Source organism: Rattus rattus, chromosome 2 (genome assembly GCF_011064425.1).
Source record: "Rattus rattus isolate New Zealand chromosome 2, Rrattus_CSIRO_v1, whole genome shotgun sequence".
In the NCBI taxonomy this organism is placed as follows: Eukaryota; Metazoa; Chordata; class Mammalia; order Rodentia; family Muridae; genus Rattus; species Rattus rattus.
The window spans coordinates 108,372,619-108,392,648 of NC_046155.1; the positions used below are offsets into that span (position 1 = coordinate 108,372,619).

Here is a 20,030-nt window from a genome sequence, read left to right on the forward strand (position 1 = left end):
TTACTCCGCATGGGAAAAACTGACATTCCCAGCAACTGTAAACCCTAAAGTTGTTTGTGTTGCCCAATCTGTCATTCAGTTTTCCACAGACTGGTGCAGTGGGGAGGTCTGGCAAGGGCTGGGGGCAGCAGAGCCAAGACTAACTAGCACCTGGGTAAAAGACCTTGAGCCTCTGCTCTTTCCATGGCCCCAAGTCATCTTAAGCCTTAAAAGAGCTCATCTCTATGTCCCCAAGGTGCCTGTCAACAAGATCATGCTATATGCATGATGATCCAGGAAGGGGCATCATTGAGTTTCAGTGAGAAACAAAATCAACTTCAGGGTGATTTTTTACTACTTTCTGTATAAAAACCACTACATAATCATGGCCAGAGATTTTTCAAGAGGCCACCCTGAGAGGGGACGTGTACATTCAGTTCCACTCTTCACTTCCTTCAGCTTAGTCCTACTTAAGAGACTTAGATAAGCAGAGAACCAAGAGAATTCACTCTGTTTTTTGGATGAGAACAGACACAGGCAGGAAACTTGAGGTTTAATCTGCATTGGGACTTTTTTAAAATGAATATTTGGACTCAGTTTAATACACAACTTAATGTGTTTCCACCTTGAGATGATTGTGAACTACTGATCTATTTTTTACCCAAATCTATTTTTGATACTGCACACTGAAAACAAAACCACCTAACCCTCTTGTAAGAGGAAGCAAGAGGAGATGTGGGAAAAGACCTCAGTTCCATTCTCCCTTAGGCAATTTAGAAAACCTTGGGCTATAAAACTCAATGGAGCTTTCAAAGGGTACCTTAAGAACCTGCAGTCTACGGAATGGTGGTAGTGCAGCCTTTAATCCTAGCATTTGGGAGGCAGAGGCTGACAGACCTCTGAGTTTCAAGGTCAGTCTGGTCTCCAGAGTGAGTTCCAGGACAGCCAGGGTTACGCAGAGGAACCCTGTCTCAAAAAAAGAAAGAAAGAAAGAAAGAAAGAAAGAAAGAAAGAAGAGAAAGAAAGAAAGAAAGAAAGAAAGAAAAAGGAGCCTATAGCTAGAGGTTGGCACTGAGTCCAATCACCCACCTAGAAGATGGTCACTATAAAACAGATGAGACAAACAAACCCAACCCTGGATTCCAGATCCCCTTACCTGAGTGAATCGTCGGACTAGGCACGTCTTTCCCACTCCAGCGTTGCCGATTAAAACAATTTTGAACAGGAAATCATAATCTTCCATACTCATTTACACAGCTACAAGCAAACACAGACAACAGTAAGAGCCCAAGCTTCCCCAGAACTCAGGCTGCACCAGCCCCTGCGCCACAGGAACAAGAGGGCTAACTCATTTGCAGGGCAACTTAAGGCTCCCCTCTGGTGACGTAGCCAGCGAAAGAGGAACATAGGTGTTTGCTGGCAGATGGACTTCATTCTCCCCAGCTATCTCGTGCTACAGAAAGCAAATGATACCCAATGTCCTTTCACCTGGTAACCTTCGCTCCTCCAAGCAGTCAGGTCACGGGTTTTCAAGTGATAACGTGTGTTTTTCCTTTTGTGTGGAAAGTCAATAGCCAGGCTAACTAAGAGTGCAGACAAGTAGGGAGAGACAAGAGCCTTTCAGAGATTAAGACAGTTAATAGGCTTTGTGTTCCTCTTGGGGAAGAAAATGATAGCCACTGGGAGACCAGGAAAAGGGAGACAATCATAAAAGGCCCTTCGGTCTCATACAAGTTCTGTTCTTGGGGATCCTACTACTGGGCAATCATCTTGCCCTCCTCCCACCACCCCTTTTCTAGCTACCTGCTACCAGCCATGCTGGTGCTAAATGGCCTCTGATGGCACCTGACTTCTAATGGCCATGAGCTATATCCTCTCCTCAACTTAGGATGTCTTCGTACTGAAAGTCCAGTGCAAGCCTCTCATTGTCACTGAATCTTTCACTGGTCTTCAAACCGTGATAACTAGAAACTGACACGTTTCCACCATTCCTCCATCCCAGCACTTTGCTTGCTATGCACATTTACTTGTTCAAATGTCTGCCTTATCCTTGAGGAAAGGGACAATGGCTCTCACCTCTATTTCCTAGCCCTAGAACAGAGTCACACTTAGTAAATGTCGACTCTGTAGACTGAAAGAAGCAATTAAAGGGCATAGTGCTTAGATGTAGACATTTGCTTCTCCAGTTGTGCTAAGAAAAATGCTACCATTATGAAACTTAGAGGATGCTTGACAAGATTAAAAACAGACAGAACAAAACAAAATGCCTCCCATAGAGCTTGGTGCCCACCAAGCCCCATTCTAATGAGAAAAAAGAATAACCTGACTGGTTCCTTTACCATTTATCTATCACCTAGAAACATCTGCCCCTAAAACCAACACGAGAGAGCTTAAATAACAACTACAAAGTAACAATCTCATCAGTCAGGAGGCTGAGGCAGGAGCAACGTCGACTTTGAAGCCAAACAGCTACATAAGGACATTGTATCTCAAACAACAGACAGACAAGTTCAAGAATAATTCTAGGCTGGGGATTTAGCTCAGTGGTAGAGCGCTTACCTAGGAAGCGCAAGGCCCTGGGTTCGGTCCCCAGCTCCGAAAAAAAGAACCAAAAAAAAAAAAAAAAGAATAATTCTAGCTAAGAGTTGAACATTATTGTGTCCTAGGCAGAACAAGCTGGATATACTCTGGAGGGAGAAGAGCAACCAGTGAGTCCTGGAGAGAAGGGTTCTAGGAAAGTGAGTGAATGAGGAGATCTAAGCCTCAGTGAGAGCAGGACCGCAGGTAGAGAAGGCAATGAGCTGGACCTGTCATGTAGGGTGATTTGTGTACAGACTTCTACAGTCTTTGAAAGACGGCTGACAACCAAGTAAGCACGCAGGCAGCTGCTCACAGGAGTCTGTCTCACGTCACTGGAACTGTGAAGGAAGTGCACCTCTCTGTGCAAGAATATGAGATATACTCCTTGCACTACAGTTGGCCTCTTATGTACATTTTCTCATTTTCCATGAAGCTAATACGAAGAGTATTAATGTAATCTGAGAAAACTGAAGTTGAGAGATAGAAAGGTTAGCCCCAAATCATACACAGACAGACTTCAGGTTTAAAAGTCATCAATGATCAAAAGAATTCTAACTGTAAGAACCAAAGAGACCAAGGTTCAAATCCTGACAGCTGCATTTCCTCAGTCTGTGCCTTTGGGCTAAATGACTGTATTCCCTACTAACAATATGAGGACATAGCAGATATCATGGGACTGGAATGGCTAACAAAATCAGAGGTCTCGGGACAGTTCTTGGTCTTCGTAAAGCCAACTCCTTAAGATCATTCTCGGGCTCCCCATCGCCTGCTTTCTGTCTCTATTGCTAATCAAGTCTCACCACCTCCTCACAACCCCCACAAGGTGCACTGCTTTCCCCCAGCTTCCAAACACCACAGCCAGGTCTGCTTTTCTCCTCAGCCTTCTGCCTGGAATAAGAGCCATATCCTCCTGCTACCTCCCCCAACCCAGCTCACTCTCACTTCTGCTTTAGAGCTCAACTGAGGCATCACATCCTTTGGTAGGTTTCTCTGGCCAGAGAGAGGCCTGGGCCCCTCCGATTTCTATTTCCATAATGCCTTCTTCCTCTTAGGCAGTCCCATATGTAATTTTTTATATTAACTATGTGTATTTGCCTATAGTCCTCCACAGCTCTCAGCAAAAACTCCCAATGTGCACACACTGTGTCTGGCTGGTCCTGTGACAAACATCTTGGTCACCATGCTCTCCCTCATTCCCACCATCTCACAACAGTAACTATTTAACCACACAACAGTCCTATGAAGCACACACTGTGGACATTTTTAACTTGGCAGATAAAGATATGAAGGCACAAGAAAAGTTAAGTAAGAAAAATATCATGAATTATATTCAACTGAAACCTGATAATTACATTGTCAGTACTTTAAAATATTATTCCTTTATCTCCTTCATCTAGTGTCCCTGGTGAGACATGTACTAATATGAATTTTTAAGACAGATGCATTACTTCTTTTTTAATACTTTTTTCTCTAAAACCACTTAAGAATGTCATTTTTTGGTGGTCCATAGAACAGCAGATTTAATGTACCCTTAGTTTTAATTTTTTTATAAATTAAGTTTCTAAATCATAAAGAAGGAAGTACTGAGCTCCTATACTTCATTACTAGAGGAGTCCAGTTCAACCTTAGCTCAGTTGCCCAATGGCGACTTTCACCAGGCCTGGGGCATAGGAATTGCTCAAGAAGAATGGGATGAACTGAAAAATGAAGGCTAGGCACTTCGCACTTCTTACATGAGTCTTTGTTGTGGTTTGAATACTTAGCCCATGGGAAGTAGCACTATTAGGAGGTGTGGCCTTGTTGGAGTAGGTATGGCCTTGTTGAAGGGGTTCATTGTGGGGGTGGGCTTTGAGGCTCTGATGCTCAAGCTCTACCCAGCGAGGAAAGGAGCCTCCTCCTAGCTACCTGCAGAAGACAGTCTCTCCTTCTCGATGCCTTGGATCAAGATGTAGAGCTCTCCTCCAGCACCATGTTTGCCTGGATGCTCCCATTCTTCCTGCCATGATGATAATGGACTGAACCTCTGAAACTGTAAGCCAGTTTCAGGTGTTCAGATATAATGTCCTTTATAAAAGTTGCCTTGGTCATGGTGTCTCTTTAATGCAATGAAACCCTAAGACAGTCTTCGATTTTTTTTACAGAAAATAGGATTTATCACATCTGAGATGAACACAAAGGACTGTTCCAGAAATCATATATATATATATATATATATATATATATATATATATATGAGATAGATTTATTCAACAACATACAGAAAAAGCAAAGCCTACCAGAAAGCACTTCCCTCTTGAAGATAGCATGAATTTGGGCAGTTTCTGTACATTTTCAACACAGGAATTCACATTGAACAGACAGACCTGGCTCATAGGTCTGTCCCCAGGTCCAGCTACTTCTATTTCACAGGCTCCTTTCAGAAAATCACAGCAGCCAACCAGCAGGATTCACAGTGACCAGAAGGAAAGGCATTGATGTTGGAACTTTCACAAGAGCCCTGAGTTATGTTTCAAGCCAGGCTTGGAGGTGGTGGTGGTGGTGGTGGTGGTGGTGGTGGTGGTGGTGGTGGTGGTGGTGGTGGTGGTGGTGGTGGTGGTGGCGGCAGTGGCGGCGGCAGTGGTGTTGGCAGCAGCGGTGGCGATGGTGGTGGTGTGTCTGTTCTTTGGCTTGTGACAACTCAGGTCACACATACTACCTAAAGTAGAATCAATGCTAAGCCCCAGTAAATCTTAGGGAGATGGTATACCAGTTAAAACTTTGCTGTTAAAACCCAAAGCAGGTAGCACATGGTAATCTCAGAGGTTGGGAAGCAAAGGCAGGACAACTGTTGCAAATTCAAGGTCAACCTGGTCTACACTGTGAATTCCATCTCAGCAAGTCAAGGCTACATACAGAAACTATCTCAAAACTAAACCAGTGAAATGAACCTCAGCTCTGAGCACAGGACAGCAGAGGGACCTGCAGCTATATGGAGCAGGCATCACCACTCTCGTAAGTCAGAAACTGGAATATGGGAGTGGACTCCATCCGCTGCCTGTGCATAGATGGTTTGACACACTTACTCTAATTTTTGCCAGATGTCAAGGAAACAAAGCAAGAAATCATATACATAGGCCACTCTAGGGCACACACACTCACACACAAATACAGAGACCTGAAAAACTGGGCTCCTAAAGGAAGGCTATGAATGCCCAAATTATACCCTTATGATATTAAAGAAAGGCCCAGTCACCATCGACCTTGGCTCACATGATTACCACCTGGACCGAACTACAAATCAAAGGTCAAGATACTCTTTCTAGTGAGCTGGAGAGATGGCTCAGTGGTTAAGAACACTGACTGCTCTTCCAGAGATCCTGAGTTCAAATCCCAGCAACCACATGGTGGCTCACAACCATCTGTAATGGGACCCGATGCCCTCTTCTGCTGTGTCTAAAGAGAGGGGACAGTGTACGCACATAAAATAAATAAATCTTTTTTTAAAAAAAGATACTCTTTCCCTAAGAAACTAACTTTAATGCTTTACTGAATTTTTTTTTAAAGACTTATTTATTTATTCTATGTAAGTACACTGTTGCTCTCTTCAGACATACCAGAAGAGGGCATCAGATCCCATTACAGATGGTTGTGAGCCACCATGTGGTTGCTGGGATTTGAACTCAGGACCTCTGGAAGAGCAGTCAGTGTTCTTAACCACTAAGCCATCTCTCCAGTCTGTATTGAATGTTTTTATCTTGTATAATATATTTGAATAATATATATTTGAATTAGAGTCTTAAACATGCTAATTACACATTCTACCACTGAGCTACATACAATCCAACCCTGAACATTTTGCTAAATGAAACTCTGAGGCAAACAAGTTGGGTCTCTGTACAACTACACACTTTGGGTGGTAAAGACAGGACTATGCGCTCCAGGTTGACTTCCATTTCTAAAGAAAAAAAAAAAAAAAAAAAAAACATTGAAGTCCATTTTATTTGGCCCATCATGTAAGCAGCCCAGGCATTGCCAATCACTGATGAGACAGTCTCCCAGGAGGGGAAACCTCAGAAGCAGATCAACCCAGCCTAGAGTGACAATAACAATCACACCTTGTCTACAGAGCAAATTTGTTGCAAGATATGCTACTGAGCAGGCGTACTATAGGAATTCTCCATTCCGCTAACAGCAGTAGTAATAGCTGATACCTGAGACTTAATGTATCCTGGGCCTTCCCCGTGTATTTATTCACAGGATCCACACAGCAACACTATGATGTAGATACTCATCACCCAAGAGCCATTTTCACCCAAAACAGAGTACCGCTACCTCTACCCTTGTGATCAACAGGTGAATGGTTCCCATGTCCTTTGTACACAGTGGTCTAGAAAACCCTTGCTGCTAAAGTATCAACCCCCCACATATGAGTCTGCACACTAATTCCAGGCCATGCCCTGCTGTTCACTCTGGCTCCCTCTGCCAGCACATTCTCTTCGGGAGCTAGACGTGGATCCCCTCAAATACCACTCCCATAACTCATTCGCCATTCACCACTAAGGACCAGGCATAGGGGGATGAGGAATAAATAGGAACACTGCTGAGATGAGCATGTGGAATCCCAAATACTGTAATTACCACAATAGTCCTAAACAAATGGATATGTCTGAGATTCAAAAAGGAAAAGAAAATACATAAGGAAAAAAGAGGAAGGGGCTATTTAAAGATATGGGAAATGAAATTGAGTAAGTTTTTTAAAAGCTTACCCAGCCATGCATGGTCACTGCTGCCCACCCACACATGGTCACTGTTGCCTCTCTATACATTTTCCCCTCGCCCTTTGGGGTTCAGTAAAATAAATAAGCTCAAAAGCCATGTCCCCTCCTCTATGTTCTAAACTCCAGTTCTGTCCCCAGAAAATATTGAGAGGATTTGTCTTTGCTCAAAAATTGTGTTCCTAAGACCACCATGGCAGAGCACACCTGCAGCCCCACACTTGGAGTGCTGAGGCAGGAGGCACACGAAGGGCTCCAAGTCAGCCTGGTTAGTTAGATAGTGGTATTCTGTCTCAAAACAACTACAAAGGCGGAGGAAGGATGGAGGGAGGGAGAGAGGGAAGGAAGGAGGAAGAGGGAAAGAAGGAGAAGGAGGAAGGGGAAGGTGAGAATGTGAATTACACCTATAACCCAGCACTGGTAAGCTGAGGAAGTTGTCAAGAGCCATCCTGGCCTACATAGTTTAGGGCTAGCATGAGCTACTAAATAAGCTTCTGTCTCAAGGAAGATGGGAAAATGGAGGAAGAAAAGAGGAAAGAGGAAGGGAGGGAGGGAAGGAGGGAGGGAGGGAGGGAGGGAGGGAGGGAGAAAAGAAAGCAGGAGATAGAAAGGAAAAGGAAAGAAAGCTGTGTCTCAGGTCTTTTTCCCTCCCTAGGGCCTCACCTCAGTCAAGAGTCATGCAAGTCATGCAAGAGGCTGGTTTATAAGCACCAATCCCATTTTCAAAAAGCACGTCTCATCCAGGTAATAAAGTCGAAAGAGTCTATAAAATTGAAATGATACAAAAGCCTCTAAGTCCCCATCATTGATTGCTGGGTAATAGATAAAATATGGGAAAGTATCCCTTTAAGTGTATTTGAATTAACTCTTCTAATAAGTGCAGACACTACAGACAAAAAGGGAAAGGAAATTATCTACAATCTCTTCCTTCTGGGTACAATTAGTTCACACTTTTATATATACTTTTCTAATCTTTTAGTTTGCATAGGCTTATGTCTATGTATTTGTTTTATGGTCGAATTGTGGATGAAAAAATCAATAGTATCACCACATTTTAGAAAGGTCTTTGTTGCTGCCATTAAGTTCTATGGGAACTCATGGTCTGCAGATGGAAATGGCCACCAGAGACACTCAACACTCGTTCAGTACTACGAACACTCAAGGTGAGAGTCTGTGTGTGAGGTGGTCTCACAGTGATACCACTGGGAAATAGTCATTGCTGTAACCCAGGAATTTTTACTATTCAGAAAACTAACAGAATAAAAAACAAAAACAAAAACAACACAGTAAGCAGTCAGTACTGTTTAACCCTAGATCTACCAAACATGACATAAACTGGGACTTCTTCCCTCACATAAGCCTTTAATATCCCCGGCCCCTGGGGTGCCATAAAACCTTAGGGTGGTCAACGCTGTTTTATACCACTTGGAATCAGGACTGCCCCGGGAGAGCTGCAAGATCTGAAAATGTGGCAGAGAGCCAGGACAGCCCTTAAATTTCCATTTCCGATAATAATATATTTTACTATTGTGCCTCCTGACAAATATGCTATGAGAGATGTGCATAAACTTGTGTGTGCGGTGATAGAAATGGAATATAAGGGTGGACAAAATGTTACATGGGCATACTTACACTAAAAACACTGTTTATCTAAAACCCAAATGTGACTTTATATTATTTACTACCTGAAAATGCAAATGGCTGGGGCACCCTAGAAACAGGCCAGAAGGTACAGCACTCCCACTCAGGTACCACGGAGGAGATGGGCAAGGCACGATAAGCAAGAGCTCTCTGGCAGACCCAAGAGGACTGTCTAGCACAACGGCAAGGGTGATGAGCAGAACGTCCAGACAATATAACCAAGCTGGAGTTCTTGGGAATCAGGATGAGATTCTGGCACAGATCAAACTGGCAACCGGGATGGTGAGACCCTCTCTCCTTGGTTAGGCCCTGAGCAGTGAGGATGTTGGAGAGCCCCAGTCTGCTAATGTGTCTGCTGAAGGGCTTCACTCTACAGGTCAGTCACCCTGCTGCCCTCAAGGACAAGGACTATGCTTCAACAACTCCCTCCTCTTTGCTTAACCTGTGGCTGTGCTCAACGCGTACACATTACACTGAAGGCTTTTGATCCATCTTCACTCTAACAAGGTTCTGGCCCAGGGAGCTCATTACTGCTTAATTAGAAAGATGCAATCACTAACCATTCCCATCATCAGAGCTGCAATCTTACTTGCTTGACATCGGATGCTAATTTTGTATTATTGCAAGTTAATTATTCTCCTCAGCCATATGTCAGACAGCCACCTGTGCTGGGCTGCTCACTCCCCGTGTATCAGGACATGAGTTCCAACATTCTGTTACGTAGCCCTTTACAGGTTACAAGATATTTGAACATGTGATCTAATAGGAACCTCTGTTAACCTCATCAGGTGAGGAAACGGGTTAGATAACAGAGTGACTCGCCCTAAGTCACACTGATGAGTCACAAGGTAACTACTTCAGCCCTGTAGGACTTCATTATGCCAAAATATGTCTTCCCAGGTTTCTGAGTATTTAAATCATGATCTTAACACACCATGTTGGGAATGGGGCTAAACTTTTTCCATATAGAATCTTACTTAATCTTCTCAACAGCCCATTGCTAGTACCATATCCAACATGCAGATAAAGAAAAGCTCCAAGAAGTTAACTGGTTAAATATCATAGAGCTGAGAGGTGGCTCAGTGGTTAAGATTACTTCCTACTGGAGTGGCAGGGTCTGGGATGTGGGGACACAGAAGACAAAGTACACACACTCTCCTCTAGCTCCAGGGGATCCAATGCCCAGTTCTGGCCTATGCAGCCACCTGCACAACCTTCAGGTAAACACACACACACACACACATACACACACACACACACACACACACACACACACACACACACACACACACATACACACACACACACACACACACACACACACACACACACACACACACACACACACACACACACACACACACATACACACACACACATACACACACACATACACACACACTCACACACACACACACATACACACACATACACACACATACACCACATACACACATACACACACATACACACACATACATATACACATACACACATAAACATATTTTTAAAATCATAACATATCTTAAAATCATACAGCTAATGAGTAAAAAGGACACCTAAATTCAACCCAGTTCTTAGCTGTGTGTGGTAGTGCACCGTTCCCAGCCTTCTGGGGACTAGCCAGGCAGATGGTTTCAAGCTGGCCTACATGAGAAGTTCTAGGCCAACCAAGACTATGCACTCATAGCATGTATCAAAAGAAGAGAAACAAACAAACTCTAGACATTTCTGGAAAGAAATAAAATTCAGGAGGCTGAAGAGATGGCTCAGTGGTTAAGAGCACTGACTACCTTTCCAAAGGTCCTGAGTTCAATTCCCAGCAACCACATGGTGGCTCACAACCATCTGTAATGGGATCGGCTGTCCTCTTCTGGTGTGTCTGAAGAGAGAGACAGTGTTTTCACATGCATAAAATAAACAAATCTTAAAAGAAAGAAATGAAATTCAGATTGTCGCATTCTTCAAATTCTAGATGGATTCAAGGTTTCGATCCAAATAATGAAACCATTTTATATATGCATAAGATCTTATAATTAGAAAGACTCAATCACTAACTAGCAAAGCTGTGAGAATGAAAACTAACACAAGTAAGCGAGGTTTAGGGGCTCATGAGATGACTCAATGGTCAGGAGCAGTTGCTGCTCTGTCAGAGCCAAGTTTGGTTCCCTACTCACTAGTCAGGTGCCTCTAAGCCACCAGTAACGCCACTTTCAGGGGGTCCGTGGCCACCTTCTGGTCTCCTTGGGCACCTGCACACACATGTGCATACCTAGTCACAGACACAAGTACAAATTAAATTAAATTGAATCTGTTTTTAGGGGAAGTACATTTTCAAATGCCTGAATGACAAAAACAGTAAGTGAAAAAGAAAGATTGGAAGATCCTGAACCATATGGTTATGCCATTAAATGAACCATACGTACTTTCAGGGATCTATCACACCTGTGTGCTCATATCCATAAACAATGGCACAGGTAGAAAGGTATTCATTACAAAAATATTCCATTTCTGGTGGAAGTTATATGAAAACTGAAAGTCTGTTTGCACAGAAATGGTCACATAAAGCACAGCAACTGAACACTAATGAACCACATAGCCTGCTACACACATCTATCTGCAAAGTTGCTTAAAGTAAGGCAAAAAATGGAGACTAGCCGGTCAGTGATGACGCACAGCTTCATCACTGTGAGTGAGTCCCAGCACTCAGGAGGCAGAGGCAGGCAGATATCTGTGAGTTCAAAGCCAACCTGGTCTGCAATTCGAGTTCCAGGATAGCCAGGGCACAGACAACCCTGTCCAAAAAAAAAAAAAAAAAAACAAAAGACAAAACAAAACGAACAAACAAACAAAAATGGAGAATAGCATATGAAAGGGGGAGGGTAGTTATAGTTCTACATCTGTACATTCTATACAACATTTTTGGAATGTTATCAAATAAACAACAGTGATTGGCCTTGGACGAATGTGAGAGTTAGCTTTCTCTCGACAAAAATATAACTTCCAACTCACAAATTATATCTTCTTCTCTGTAGTCTCCAAAACACAAGGAAAGTGAGACTGTTGTCCTAGTTCATTGAGAGATGATTCTTTAAAATATCTGTTTTAAAGGGGAAGGGAGATAAGTGAAGAACTCTGGGAAAAGGGGCTGGGGACAACATTTGAATTGTAAATAAATAAAATAATTACTTTAAAAAAAAATCTGCGGGCTGGAGAGATGGCTCAGCGGTTAAGAGCACCCGACTGCTCTTCCAGAGGTCATGAGTTCAATTCCCAGCAACCACATGGTGGCTCATAACCATCTGTAAAGAGATCTGATGCCCTCTTCTGGTGTATCTGAAGACAGCTACAGTGTACTTATATATAATAAATGAATAAATCTTTAAAAAAAAAAATCTGCTTTGAGGCTTGGGCTGCAGCTCAGTTGGTGAAGTGCTTACCTAGTTCAGGAAGGCCTGGGTTCAGTCTGTCACGGGTAATCTTGGCTATGAACTTGACAGTGTCAGGAGCCAACTAGAATACAAGCCGTTGGGCACTCCTGTGAAGGCTTTTCTCGATCATATGATTGGAAGCAGGAAGACCTACTCTAAATGTGGACAGCATCTTCTGGGGGCAGCCAACCTACAAGGACATGAAAGAATCTTTGCTTTTTGCCCGCTTGCTCTCACTCTTTAGAACCTACTTCTTCAGACTCCAGCATCCCTGAAGAGCAACGACTCTCTGGGAACCCTCCAGGACTTCCACGCCTGATCGGCACTGCTGAGACATCCAGCTAATGGATTAAGCAACTACCAGATTCTGCCTACTGGGGTCAGCCATTGTTGGATTACCTAGACCACATCCTATAAACCAATCTCGCAAGCCCCCTGTGTGTGTGTGTGTGTGTGTGCGTGTGTGTGTGTGTGTGTGTGTGTGTGTGTGTGTGTGTGGATGGATAGATAGATAGATAGATAGATAGATAGATAGATAGACAGACAGACAGACAGACAGACAGACAGACAGACAGACAGAGGCTACAGGCTCTTATAAAGGACTCTAGTTCAAATCCTAGCACCCACATAGTGTCTCACAACCATCTATAGCTCTAGTTCTAGGAGATCCAACACCCTATTTTAGCTTCCAATAGCACTGAGACACATATAGTATTGTTCCTTCATAGAACCTAGACGAATATAGTCCCCAACACTACATAAAACTTGTGATCACAACACATAAGAGGTAGAAGCAGGAATGTCAGAAGTTCAAGATCATCCTAGCTAGGGAGCCAGTCAGCTGGAAATACTCAATACACTTTGACCAAAAGTGAGGCAGAACTGGCAAGACGGCCTAGCTTTTCACCATGCCTGATGATCTCAAGGGCCCACATGGTAGAAGAGAACAAACTCCACAAGTTGTTCTCTGGAATCCACATACATGCCATGGCGTGCACACGTGTACATATGAAAACATACAACAAAACCTGAGAAGTGGTTTGGTCAGAATGCTTCTTGTGCAAGCTTGAAGACCTGAATTCATATACCAACACATGTGTTCATATACCAACACATGTAAAAAGCCAGACCTGCCCTTGTGCCTGAAACCCCAGCACAGTACGGGAGAGACAGGAGTATTCTGGCGCTTACTGCCATCAGACTAGCTTCTAGTACAGTGAGAGACTCTATCTCAAAGGAAAAAGTTGGTTGTTCATGCCCATGTGTCTCTAACCTCTACATGTGCAAACATGGACATGAGAAAATAAACACACCCATGCTACATCCATGCCCACCACAAACATATGCACCTCCATCTTTCTTTGTCTGCCCTGCTTTACCCCTTCAGGTGACTGCTGGGACACCGCTGGGCTGCTCTTTCCAGCTCATGGGGTACATCACAGCTGTCTCTGTTAAACCAAGCTGAAGTATAGCAGTGTCTAAAAGATTCCAGGTCTTTAAGACTAACATCTCTCACAAGTGAGTGTCCACTATATGAAAGGCAAAGCGAGGGTCAAACCACGTTTTTGACATGAATAAAAGCAAAGCTCTCACACATTTGCACAGTTTAGGAATTAATCTTGCTACACTGTGGAGGGCATCTTCATGAGGAAGCAGGAGGAGCCGGTCATTCTCTCCACTTTCTAGAAACAGTCATTGGTAACCAAGGAGTGACTCAGGCCATGCTGCACCTAAGTGATCTAATAGTCCCCTGACCATAAACCAAAGGGGTTGTGAGGACAAACAAGCTCTCGGAATATAAGGCCCTACCAAGCAAGCCCCAGGGTAAGTACCAAGGCTGGCTGGACCCATGCCATGGGACTTAAAGTAGGGCTAGGAGAGTTCCAAAGCAGACCTCTGAGTATGGGAGACAGCGCGCTTGGCCTGCACACGCCTAAGAAAACCTAGGGTGATAGACGCAGCTGTAATCCCACGATTTACGAGTTGAAGACAGAAGAGTAAACAATTCGAAGTAATCTCTCATATTTAATCTCAACTTTGAGGCCAGCATGGTTTATATGGAGGTCCTGGGCTTTAAAAAAAAAAAATTAGCCATCAGTGGTGACACACACTCTTAATCCCAGCACTCAGGAGGAACAGACAGGCAGATCTGTTTAAGGCCAGCCTGGTCTACAGAGTGAGTTCCAGTAAAGCCAGGGCCACACAGAGAAACCCTGTCTCAGAAAAACAATTTATTTTAAGTCTAATAAAAATGAAAATAGGGGCTGGAGAGATGGCTCAGTGGTTAAGAGCACTGACTGCTCTGCCAGAGGTCCTGAGTTCGAATCCCAGCAACCACATGGTGGCTCACAACCATCTGTAATGAGATCTGATGCCCTCTTCTGGTGTGTCTGAACACAGCTACAGTGTACTCATATATATTAAATAAATAAATAAAAATAAAATAAAATAAAAATGAAAATAAAGCTAGCCTAATATCTCCACACCATATTTTTTAAAATCAAGACAAAAATACCTTCTTCCCATACTGTACTTTATACTTATTTCTTGGGAAATGGGAAGTAGATTTGAAATCAAACATGTATGAAAGATTAAAAATAATTCACAAAATTGCATTTGACAATCATTAAAACAAGCAAAGCCCTGACTTGCCTCTCAGTGCCCTTTCGCCTGCTCTGTGACAGGCTGGAGGATGTCTTACCAACAGGTGGTAAGTAGGGCAGTAGTGCTGCTTAGAGAACAGCCCCCTCATGGCTAACTCAAGCAGAACCCATCCATTTCATAGCTGGGGGCAGGTGCCTGACAGAGGCCTGCAGCACCTGCAAATCCTGACATTATGTTTCCTGGGGAAGAGAAAACAGCCTTCCTGCTCATTAATCCTCTCTAAGGCAGGAGCCTCGTCTGCAAAACAGGTTTGCAGAACAGATTTTAAAAAGGTCCTTCCGGTCCCAACATGCTGTTTTTGACATTCACAGAGGCAAGTTCCCTCGTTGTCCACCATCCACAAAAGCAACACCACCACCAAGTCTGGGGTTTGTCCTGCAGAGTTTGTTCTCTGAAGGGAGGCCAAGGTCTAACACGTTCTCTGCTGAAGCCTTCCCGTGCCTGGCTGACTGGACAGGAAGGGCTCATTACCAACCTCTTCTGTCTCCTACCTCACCCTCACCATGAATACTCACCCCATCCCCCACACAGCTAACCCTACAATGCAGCCTGGCCGTGAACCCATAGGTCAGGGCTATTATCCAGAATGGATCCAAGCACTTCCCTGGTGTTCCTTCATCCCAGAGACCAGAGATCTACCACAGACACAGCTCCTCCCTGCTGGAGACTGCCACGACAAACAGCACCCTTCTCTCAGCTATGAGGATTCACTTTCCCCTGGAAGCAGGAGCGGCTTTAAAGAAGTGGTGCCTCCGTGGTCTGGGAGACAAATGGATGAGGATAAAGCCCGTGTCTCCCAAGAACTTAGACGCTTTACACACTGGCCCACTTCACTCATACAACAGTCCCCTGGGGAATGTCAATACATTTTTATAGCTGCAACGAATACGGAAACTATAATGCATGCACAATGCATGAGTTTTAGCCAGCCATAAAGAAGAATAAAAATCTATGACATTTGCAGGAAAACAAAGGGAACGGGAGATGATCAAGTTAAGTAAAATAAGTCAGACTCAGACAAATATTGCATGTGTTCTCCCATGTGCAGAACCTGCATCACACACACACACACACACACACATGCATGCATACATACACATGTATACATACACACCGATGGCATGAAAGGTTAAGGGAAATCTTTGGGATGAAGAAAGGGACTACTGGGAGGGGGAGGGGAGACAACAGAAGATGACAGAGGTGAATATAGTCAAATTAAGTATTCCAATAAAATATCATGATGACATGATGAAACCCATCATTCATACAATATCCACATGCATAATTTCTCTATCATTGTGTGTAAGAAAGAAACAGAGAAAGTGGGGCAGGGGGAAGCGCACCGGTGTGCATGGGCTACGGCACGCATGCAGCTGAGAGGACGGTTTCCGGGAGCCCGTTCTTGCCTTCCATTGTTTTGAATCAAGGCTTTTCCCTTGTTTCTGCTGTGTGCTACATACCTCAGGCTAACTAGCTTGACAGTTTCAGGGAATTTCCTATCTCCACCTCCTGGCTTGCCACAGAACTGGAAGTACAGATGTAAACCACATCCAGCTATTTACACAGGTTCAAGGGAACAGAGTCAGGTGTCAGGCGTGCCCCAGTACTGCTTTTACCCACCCAGCCACCTCCCCAGTACAGTAGAAATACAATTAGGACTTTCCATGTGTAGAGCACTTCTAGATTGCTAAGTGCTTTCTCGTGTATCCTGGCAAAATGCTATGGAACTGATAGGGTACAAATTCTCCCACACCACACACACACACACACACACACACACACACTAGCTTGCCAGAAGCCATATGTCACCTGCAGATTTTCTGCCAGAAATGTATCTTGAACACCCCCTTGCTCCACCCTTGTCCCTTCTACACCACAGTAGCTCAGGCCTCCAGCAGCTGCTCGTGCTGTAGTCTACAGTGGACTTCTAGCCTCGTTCACTGTTACATGTCCACCAAGTAGCTTTACTCCAAGAGCCCACTAATTCTCAGCCTTACAGATGGGTTGAGTTTAAACTCCATGGGTGAATGTAACAGGACTCTCAGAGTCTGACCCGCATATGACTCAATCCCCACAGAACCCAAGGCACCACCATAAAGGTTTGTCTCTTTCCTCCAAATAGCCTCTGCCCTTTGGGCATTCATCCTGGAGTGTGCCCCTCCCCTCCCCTGGCACAGCCATTCTAATGCTGAAGAATTCCTTATCTTCGCAGATGAAACTGCAAAATATGCATGTGCAAGAGATATCGCCCTTCTCCACATCCCCCCAGCCCTCTGTAAAGACAAAGCCCTGTCATCCAGCACACTGTAAGTGTTATCCATAAGTAAGTGTCCATTTTCCTTAAACTCTGAGATTCTCAGACTAGAATTCAATGAGCATTACTAAGGACACAGCTGAAGCCGGCAGGACCTTTCCAGGAGTTCTAGACTTCAAGATGTCTAGTTATCGAGAAGCCTAGCAAAGATGCTGCAAGACAGTTAAAGGATGAGGAGAACGATATCGTCGATAGGTAAAGATCACCGAGAGATGGAATCCAAAGAAAATCCTGAATAAAATAAATCAATACATTCTGGGAAGTTTACCTGGGAACAAGACGTCTAGGGAACACAGGCAGATGTCCAAAGCTCTTTTCAGATAAATAGATAAATAATTGGCCACCATCATTTAACCTAGAGAACACAGGGGTGACAGCCATCAAAGTAGGCTCCAGGAGTACAGCTTTCTCCCATACTGCATTTCCAATATTCATCGAACAGCCCAACAAGGCCCATTCTCTGACCCTGCACATCTGCTCCTAGGAGTGCTCCCAAGGTACGATTCCAAGAGATGCAGAAGGATAGACTGATGAGAAAATTCACTCCAGTATCAGTCAAGATGGAGGGAAAAGTGAAACTTCTGTCCTTCAGGAAGAAACACTTTCAGAGAGCTGAAAGCTGAACCACATGTGATACTTAATACTGACAGGACCCAGAAGCAACACCTCCTGACGTGTCTGTCAGGGAGTATCTAGGTTACTTACTTGATGTGGGAAGACCCACCTTAACTACTCCCCCACACGAAAAGAAGAGCTGAGCACTCGCATTCATGGTTCTCTGTTTCCTGACTGCAGATGCCATATGACCCTGTCTCAAGATCCCACTGCCATGGCGTCCCCCGCTATGATAGACTGTATCCTTGAGCTAGGAAGAGTCCAGCCTTCCTTATCTTTAAGTTACTTCTGCCAGGGATTATAGCGCAGCTCCAAGACAAGTACCTAATACATTATAAAAGATACGCTTGGGGGAAAAGCACATTTTTAAAATCTTTACCTCAGGGTGGTGGTGTTACATAGCTAAAGAGAAATAATTATCAGGCCTGGAGGCCGTGGAAGGCAGAATTCCCCTTCATTTTGGACCTCACCTCCCACTTCCCTGTTAATTCTAAAAAGGGGACTATCGCATCTTCCCCCACTTAAGATTTAAATTATGATACGACAAGGTGAAGGTTTCAGAGCTTTGGTGAGGTCCGTTAAGAGAAGGCTGCTTAGTCCAGTGCTACCTCTGGCCCTTGATAGAACCATGACATTCTGATCTGCCCCAGAGATGAAAACATTGCACACTATTGTCTCATTAAGAGTTAATCCAGCTGGGCTCTGCAATCACTTTCCCAGGAGAGCCCTCCATAGGAAAGCTGATTCAGCTGATGACAAGCTAAGGAGGTGGGAGGGATAATTTTCCTCTTACTGAGACCTTCCCCAAGCACCCTCCCTCTGAGAGTCTCTTAGACTGTCTCCCATAGTGCAGTGCGTGAGGCTGCTGTCTCCTCAGTTCTAACTCAAAAGGTGTAACTAACCTCTTTCTGTTCTTCCTACTTTTGGATACTGGTCAAAGCCTTCCTGTGTTTCCCCTGACACTCTGGGGTTTTTTTCCTTGCTTTTTCCTGAAGTCCCCTTTCCTATTCTGTCATGTATGTAGGTATTCACCAACCTCACCACAGCCGAACAACTGGCCTTCTCAGACCCAGATGCCAATCTCTCTCCTCCTCTTCTCCATCTCCCTCCAGCTTGCCAACCTTGTTGGATTTTTTTCCTCTCAAACTCTAATAAAACTTTTCTTGAGTTTTTTTTTTCTAAATTGTTTTATTACCAATATTAAGAATCCAGAAGGGAACCCTGATTTCCCCAGTAACATTAGGATTAGAAGTAACTTATTTTCTTCTTTATACACTTATATACCTCCCATGTTTTCTTCAAAAGATGACACGTTGAGTAAACAGGACTTATTCAGAAAGATGGACATCCTTAAACTCTCGTGGGGCTCAATGGTGGTAAAGGAAACACAGGTGGGTGGGTACCATGCTAGCGATCATCCACATTCAAATGGCTCTCCAGAACAGGGTCTACCCAAGGCCATAGAGGCATGCCTCTCACGCAGGGAATTCACTACTGGGAGTGCACTCTAGGGGAAAAACTGAACAAATGGAAAACGTTAACTGAACAACAACAACAACAACAACAAAATGTGAATTGCCTCTTAGCTAACAGAGTAAAGAGCTGGAAGCAATACAAATGCCCAAGCAGGGTTAGCGCACATAGAACGCACACAGAGTTATGCAGGGCCGCCATTAGAAATGCCAATTATGAAAACGATGCAGAAATATGAAATAATGTGAGCAATAAAAAATGAGTGCACAGAGCTGCATTGTTAGGATTACAGCTCTGTGTATGAACACGGGAATCCTGAAAGCAGAGCACGTGTATGTGGTGTTCATATGTGGAAGCGGGGCATGTTATGTTTTAAAGTTCGTCCTTTGTAACACTAGCTACACAGCATGTGTTTCCAGCCTTAATTAAACAGGCAGATAATTGACAATAGGAGTGCAATTGCTGTCAGCATATGGCATGTGCCTCTGTCTCTTTTTCCTCTTTGGTGGCACATACCTTTACTTCCAGCACTCTGGAAGGCAAAGCTGATGAAGTCTGAGACCAGCCTACGTACCTTAC

General features: G+C 44.0%; 1 protein-coding gene across 3 annotated transcripts in view; it reads right to left on the reverse strand.

The window, feature by feature from the left end:
• Nucleotides 1-20,030, reverse strand: part of Rab30 (RAB30, member RAS oncogene family) — an 88,094-nt gene that overhangs the window by 14,394 nt on the left and 53,670 nt on the right. For 2 of the 3 annotated variants that reach the window (XM_032893212.1, XM_032893210.1), the window contains exon 2: nucleotides 1,136-1,236. In XM_032893212.1, the coding sequence (XP_032749103.1) occupies nucleotides 1,136-1,228 (93 nt within the window). In that variant the 5' untranslated portion in view covers nucleotides 1,229-1,236. Of the gene's footprint in view, nucleotides 1-1,135; nucleotides 1,237-4,922; nucleotides 5,073-20,030 lie in introns of those variants that run through there. The other variant, XM_032893211.1, reaches the window with a different exon arrangement.